General features: G+C 41.3%; 1 protein-coding gene across 1 annotated transcript; it reads left to right on the top strand.

The window, feature by feature from the left end:
* Positions 1-4,828: 4,828 nt before the first annotated feature.
* On the top strand, positions 4,829-7,988 carry LOC107667420 (E3 ubiquitin/ISG15 ligase TRIM25-like). The gene is made up of 6 exons (XM_016459088.1): positions 4,829-5,478; positions 5,958-6,053; positions 6,166-6,399; positions 6,756-6,887; positions 7,042-7,089; positions 7,881-7,988. Exons 1-6 carry the CDS (start codon positions 4,903-4,905, stop codon positions 7,953-7,955), a joined length of 1,161 nt encoding a protein of 386 aa, XP_016314574.1. The 5' UTR covers positions 4,829-4,902; the 3' UTR covers positions 7,956-7,988.
* Positions 7,989-8,003: the final 15 nt, after the last annotated feature.

The following is an 8,003-nucleotide window of genomic DNA, read 5'->3' as shown; positions in this document are numbered from 1 at the left end:
ATTAAGCTTCAGTCAAAAGCAGGGGCATCGGAAGCAAAAAAAAAAAAAAAGTGGTTGGGTCCAGAAAAATTTTACCGGAGTAGATGCCATTTCCTGTATTCTGGTGCCTAGCCTAGCAAAAACATCAGGTAACTGTTAGCATTATAACAACATAGTGTAAGTGTAACTGTAATTCAATGCTGCAAGACCACATGATGCTTTTAAAAGCAACAGGCAAACAGATTGTTTACCTTGCTGTGTTGTGGGAGTGCAGCAGGCGTGAGTAGTGAAAAACACGGAATGGAGTTTAATTTATATGGATTCTGAATGAGCCAAGTGGAATAGATTTTAGGAAGCAGCAGTGTGGAAGTCAAGGCTGTAGCTAAAACATGGAATGGAGTTTAATTTATTAGGACATTCCTCAAATGGCTGTAAAATTGAGTGGTTGCAATATCATTGGTCTTAAAAAGGTTTAAGACCAATGGTTCATGCAATAGTTCTGACACCCATGGTCAAAAGTACGTGACCATTCCTACTCAGATTAGCTTCCAGCAAAAAAAATAAAAAATAAAATCCGTACAAGGACGAGTTATACAATGCTTTAAGAGGATTACAGACATTTCATGAAAAACAATAGCACTCTTTCGACAAACAGTATTTGAAACATTACATTTCAAGTCCATTCAGGCCTCATTGACTAATAATGTCGTTCAATTTGCCTTTTCATGTGCACATAAAAACGTTCTAAGGTAAAATATCTGTAGGAATCCTGAGTTCGCACGTCAATTTGTAACTTACCCTTATTCTAATATTGACAAATTCTAAAAGAGGGAGTGCAAGTGCCATGAGCTACTAATTTGCATAAAACGCACCCAAACCATGCCCATATTAGGGTTTCTGCACTCACTCTCTCACAAGAGAGCATGTGCAGCGTGATTTTCAAGTTAAGCAAAGTGTGCCATTCTCAGATACTCTTAAAACGCAATAAACAGTGTATACTCAACGTAAATTTTCGGACCTCTGATTGGCCAAGCTACAAATATGCCATTTTACATAGCATTTTTTTAATTTAATTTCTAATAACTGACAATAATGTTGTGCAACATTATTTACACAACATTATTCTTTACACACACACACACACACAATATGGCCTAAAATAAAAAACTAAAAATGTCACTGGGTGTCACGAGATCACCTGCCTCACCAGCCGAACCAACCGTCTACACCCGTTCACAATCACCTAGTTATTAATCACGGACACCTGCATCCACTTACCACACCATTCAAAAACACACGCACCTCAGTCACTCGTCGGCTGGTCTCAAGGTTGTGAGCTTGTCAGCGCGGAGCCCCTGCCTACCTGTCTGCCTGTCTATCCGGGAATCCTCTGCTATCTGTGAAAGGACCAGACCATTTAAATTCAGATAAGACTGCTTCCTCTGCTTTCGTAGCACACCTCAGTTCGATTCTCCTATGTTGGAAGCCCTTCCTCAGTTACCTTAATAAAATGATCTGTTTGCTTGACTCTGCTTGTTTGCCTCCTTGACCAGATGTGACAGAATTACTCCATTGGAATATATTAACACAAAATATTATTCAGTACATTTTCTATATACAACAAATCATTTAATATATTGTTTGTTAATATATGCGAAAATATTTTCTTTGCGTAAGGGTAAAATGTTCTGTTTAATGCAGTTTACAGTAGACTGTCACAGCAACGATCTACTGTGAATAAAAGTGTCACTAATACAAATAACTTAGCACTTTTGTCTTTAACCACAATTTATGCAGTATCTTCAGCATATATAATCTTTGAATGTGTTTAAAGATGAAAAATGTTGAAGATACTGCATACAAACAGAGGAAATCGAAAGGATGGTCAGATGTTCAGCTGGCATCTCGGCTTTGTTGTTTCCACCAATAAAGTCTGATTTTGGCATCTGGAGCTCTGTGATTCGAGTAATTTGTGCAAAGAAGAGAAGACTTTTCTCCACAACCAGATCAGTTCTCTGAAAGATGACTGTTCTCAGTCTCCTGGAAGCTATCAATGACAGTATTAACTGCTTCGCTGAATGAGCCAAGAGGTGAAATAGTGGCGACCAAAAGAAAGGCTTTGCCCTTTCCTTGATTCCTGTGAGCCACAGATGCCTCTCTGTAACAACCAGGACAGCAATCCAATGACTGATAGCATGAGCCGTTTGTTTGGTGGCACAGAGGGTGAGATCCATCTCTGGATATAATCTCTCACCATGGTCCAGGTCTTTTAGGAGGTCAGGCTGGTGTGTCCCTGCACCCCATGGTTCTGACCTGCCTCTGTATATGCCTTGCCAACCAACCCAGATGTAACTCTACAGGGCTTGGAAGGAAAGGCCTCTTCAACCCTGACATCGCCCCATAACCTGCTCATGCAGAATCACAATCATCTAATGATCATCAGGACAGCTGGAGTCAGTATCTACCCTGGGCAGAATACGCCCAGAATTCCCTGCGCCAGGAAGCCACCGGACTAACTCCATTTCAATGTGTCCTTGGATACCAGCCGCCACTGTTTCCCTGGACCGAGGAGCATTCAGAAGGCCCAGCGGTAGACTACTGGTTCCGGGACAGCGAGAGGATATGGGACTCAGCTCATGTCCATCTCCAGCGGGCAGTCCGGAGGTACAAGGTCAATGCAGACGCTCGTCGTGCCGACAATCCCGTCTATCAACCCGGGGATCACGTCTGGTTGTCCACTCGGGATATTCGCCTCCGGCGGCCAAGCAGGAAGCTGAGTCCCCGGTACATAGGTCCTTTCCCAGTAGCACGGTGCATCAACGAAGTCACTTACCAGCTACACCTGCCAGACCATTACCGGATCTCACCCACCTTCCACGTTTCCCTGCTAAAACCTTTCACTAATCCTCTCCTCCCTCCCTCCACAGAGCATGAGGTACCCCCCCTCCGCCCGAAGTCGTCTCCGATGAGACCATCTACAGAGTCAAAGAGATCCTCGACTCCCGGCGGCGAGGCGGCCGACTTCAATACCTCATAGACTGGGAGGGGTACAGTCCTGAGGAGAGATTGTGGGCAGACAGAGAGGACATACTTGACCCATCCCTCCTCAACGATTTCCACCAGGGCCACCCTGACCGCCCCGCTCCCAGGGGGCGCGGTCGTCCTCGCCGTTGGTCTCGGCATCAGGAGACGCCCGTGGGGGATGGGGTAATGTCACAAGATCACCTGCCTCACCAGCCGAACCAACCGTCTACACCCGTTCACAATCACCTAGTTATTAATCACGGACACCTGCATCCACTTACCACACCATTCAAAAACACACGCACCTCAGTCACTCGTCGGCTGGTCTCAAGGTTGTGAGCTTGTCAGCGCGGAGCCCCTGCCTACCTGTCTGCCTGTCTATCCGGGAATCCTCTGCTATCTGTGAAAGGACCAGACCATTTAAATTCAGATAAGACTGCTTCCTCTGCTTTCGTAGCACACCTCAGTTCGATTCTCCTATGTTGGAAGCCCTTCCTCAGTTACCTTAATAAAATTATATGTTTGCTTGACTCTGCTTGTTTGCCTCCTTGACCAGATGTGACAGTATTACTCCATTGGAATATATTAACACAAAATATTATTCAGTACATTTTCTATATACAACAAATCATTTAATATATTGTTTGTTAATATATGCGAAAATATTTTCTTTGCGTAAGGGTAAAATGTTCTGTTTAATGCAGTTTACAGTAGACTGTCACAGCAACGATCTACTGTGAATAAAAGTGTCACTAATACAAATAACTTAGCACTTTTGTCTTTAACCACAATTTATGCAGTATCTTCAGCATATATAATCTTTGAATGTGTTTAAAGATGAAAAATGTTGAAGATACTGCATACAAACAGAGGAAATCGAAAGGATGGTCAGATGTTCAGCTGGCATCTCGGCTTTGTTGTTTCCACCAATAAAGTCTGATTTTGGCATCTGGAGCTCTGTGATTCGAGTAATTTGTGCAAAGAAGAGAAGACTTTTCTCCACAACCAGATCAGTTCTCTGAAAGATGACTGTTCTCAGTCTCCTGGAAGCTATCAATGACAGTATTAACTGCTTCGCTGAATGAGCCAAGAGGTGAAATAGTGGCGACCAAAAGAAAGGCTTTGCCCTTTCCTTGATTCCTGTGAGCCACAGATGCCTCTCTGTAACAACCAGGACAGCAATCCAATGACTGATAGCATGAGCCGTTTGTTTGGTGGCACAGAGGGTGAGATCCATCTCTGGATATAATCTCTCACCATGGTCCAGGTCTTTTAGGAGGTCAGGCTGGTGTGTCCCTGCACCCCATGGTTCTGACCTGCCTCTGTATATGCCTTGCCAACCAACCCAGATGTAACTCTACAGGGCTTGGAAGGAAAGGCCTCTTCAACCCTGACATCGCCCCATAACCTGCTCATGCAGAATCACAATCATCTAATAACCGGATATAGCTGGGTTATGGGCACAAGCCAAATAAGGGTTCTTCCAGGATCTCAACACCTCATAGCGGGATCTCACCAGGATCTCATAGCATCAGCGTCAATTCAAGTCCACTCCAAAAGTAACTTATTTAATAGATAAACTGGCTTGTGAGTGAAGAAGTTAGTGTCAAACCCTGTGTGTGTATAATGTCCATGTGCAAGTTACACTTGTGTATTACGGTAGTTTTATTTTGTAAAGGTGTTTATCTAACTCACAGCAACTTTGTGTTCTCACTAACTCTGAGTTTCTATGAGACTGACACCTAGTGGACATTTCAGTATGTGAGTTTACAGACTTACAGACACACCTGTTTTGCACACGTCTCTCAAACACAGAACCAGGAAACTCATTTAAAAGAAACTGAAACTGATCTGCTGTTGAGCTGTTGTTTGTGTGTCTGTATTGCTGTAGACAGTGAAATGGCTGAAGCCAGTGTTTTTTCAGTGGAGCAGTTCAGCTGTCCAGTGTGTCTGGATCTCCTGAAGGATCCAGTAACTATACATTGTGGACACAGTTACTGTATGAGCTGTATTACAGACTGCTGGGATCAAGAGGATCAGAAGAGAGTCTACAGCTGCCCTCAGTGCAGACAGACCTTCAGTCCAACACCTGCTTTAGGTAAAAACACCATGCTGGCTATAGTGGTGGAGAAACTGAAGAAGACCAATCTAAAAGCTGCTGTTCCTGCTGGACATGGAGACGTGGAGTGTGACATCTGTACTGGAAGAAAACACAAAGCTGTCAAGTCCTGTCTGGTGTGTCTGGAGTCTTACTGTCAAACTCACTTTGAGCGTCATGAAGAGTTTCGCTCAGGAAAGAGACACAAAGTGACTGATGCCACTGGACGACTGCAGCAGATGATCTGCCATCAACATGATAAGCTTCTGGAGCTTTTCTGTCGTACTGACCAGCAATGTGTTTGTGTACTTTGTATGACAGATGAACATAAAAACCATGAGACTGTATCAACTGCAGCAGAGAGGACAGAGAAAGAGGTATGAACTGAAACGACACATTGATGTATTAATGCTGACACTTCAAGTGTTTCTCCTCCCTGCAGTATCCAGCTGTATCATGAGTGCATCATGTGAACTTCTCTCCCATTGAGAGTTACTACATGACGGCTCTGTGCATTAGAGCATGAGCTGAACTTTACTCACCTTTGTCACATCGCTCAAGATTTCTACTATAACTGTACGTGCATCAGAGTTATTGTTTTTGCTGCAAATTGCACTCAGTTTGAAAGTCCATTTCTTCACATTAATTCTTGGTTGCAGAATAATGATGACAATAAACTCATATGCCCTCCTTCATATGAGGACTTAATGGAAACTAAATTAAATTAATGATCTTAAAACTCTGAGAAACACTGTGAAGAAGAATTTTTTTAATCAAACTTTGATTTTGAAATGATTTTGTGATATACTGTATTTGTTTAATATGTGAGGTTTGCTGTTTTTAATTTCTCCTCCAGAAACACTTGAAGGAGACACAGAGTGAAATCCAGCAGAGAATCCAGCAGAGACAGAAAGATCTTGAGCAGCTGAGAGAGGCTGTGGAGTCTCATAAGGTGAGTTTGGAGAAGAAGAGAAGTTTGAGACTCAGTTTGACTCTCCTCTTTCAGTCCCACTGAAGCCACTGTGAGGAAGCAGTAAGAGCTGATTGTGATGTGTGTCTAACAGCGCTCTGCACAGACAGCAGTGGAGGACAGTGAGAGGATCTTTACTGAGCTCATCCGCTCCATTGAGAGAAGCCGCTCTGAGGTGACACAGCGGATCAGAGATCAGGAAAAGACTGCAGTGAGTCGAGCTGAAGGACAAATGGAGCGACTGGAGCAGGAGACTGAAGATCTGAAGAAGAGAAACTCTGAGCTGGAGCAGCTTTCACACACAGACGATCACATACATTTCCTCCAGGTAACAGAGATCTAATAAAACCCACAGTGGACTTTAACAAGATCTGCTGTTAAAGGTATTTATTGAATCTCTAATTATCATTGATTATTTGAGCCACACAATTTGATTGAGAGACAATAAGTAGTGATTCTACTGACAGAAATGTTGTCTGTTGTGGTCTTTACCGTAAAAAAAAAAAACTGGTTTCACTCAGGACTGGAGTAATGATTTGACAATGAAATATGCTAATAATAGAGACTATTATCCATTATAATATAACTTTTTTATTTGTCAAATTATTAACCAATAATATAATGGTCTTAATTATAGTTGAATAGTCTCCTCTTCAGTTGGTTTATTAATTGTTATTCCTGCAGAGTCTTCAGTCTCTCTCAGCTCCTCCTGAATCTACAGAAAACATCTCTGTCAGTTTCCTCTTTTCTTTTGATGGTGTGAGAGAATCTGTCTGTCAGCTGAGACACAAACTGGAGGATTTCTGCAAAGAGGAGATGAAAAAGATATCTGGTAAAATATTAGAGATTCATCTGCTCTCTGTAATGAGACAAACATCATCTAATATCATAAAGAAAATGTTAGAAATGTCTAAGGAATAGATACAGGTATCATTTTCTCTCTGAGTGTTTATATCTGCTATTTTCACAGTCACTCACAGTAACATTGTTCCCAGGACCAGAGAGGACTTCCTACAATGTAAGCCACTAACAAACACAATGACACACACTAAGATACTTTAACTAGAAAGTTTAGTTTGAAGTGACAGAACTGATAGAAAATATTATTTATAATTCATTATGAATCATGTGCAGTGTAGGCAAAAATACTCCTGTTTACATTGAATTATTAATTACTTCTTTAAATTTGTAGTCAGATTACTTTATTGATAATTTTTAATAGTAGTTTAATAATTAATACTCGTTTAATTTTAAGTTACTTTCTTAAAACCACTATGAACCAACATACAAATACATAATGTGATACCCAATAGTTCATTAATACTTTAATACTGGCTGATCGCCATAGCAACAATAAAACAACAAATCCAATACATTTCTAAAAATGCAAACTGATGTGTTTGTCTGTTCTGTCCAAATATCTACAGCTTTCTGTGCTTGTGTGTGAATCGTAGGCCTACACGTGAATGTGTTTGTATTTGTGTTTATGTAAAAAAGAATAAATAAATAAAATAACCAAGCAAACACAAAAACAATTTTTTTTCAATCTGAACAAAGAGCTTTTACAGTTCAGCACAAAAAGATAAAAAGGGATTGTGTCTTAAATTTTAAAGAAAGTTGAGATAGACGAAAGTAAGTTAAGAAACAGAAATCATAGAACTATGCAAACATTTAGTGTGAGAATAATAGTTTATGACATATCAAGCGAATGCATGAACATCATGCTACAGATCTCATAGAGCAAAATAATCTTAAAAGTTTAACTTTTACAACTCCTGATTACAGTGTTTTTTTTTTTCTGTTCACCAGATTCCCATCAGTTCACTCTGGATCCAAACACTGCACATAAACGTCTCCGTCTGTCTGAAGGGAACAGAGCGGTGACTTACACTGACACACCTCAGCTGTATCCTGATCATCCAGCCAGATTTG

Source organism: Sinocyclocheilus anshuiensis, unplaced genomic scaffold, assembly GCF_001515605.1.
Source record: "Sinocyclocheilus anshuiensis isolate Anshui unplaced genomic scaffold, SAMN03320099.WGS_v1.1 scaffold1935, whole genome shotgun sequence".
In the NCBI taxonomy this organism is placed as follows: Eukaryota; Metazoa; Chordata; class Actinopteri; order Cypriniformes; family Cyprinidae; genus Sinocyclocheilus; species Sinocyclocheilus anshuiensis.
Note: the sequence above shows the minus strand (reverse complement) of the source record. Positions and strands in the feature narration are given on the sequence as shown.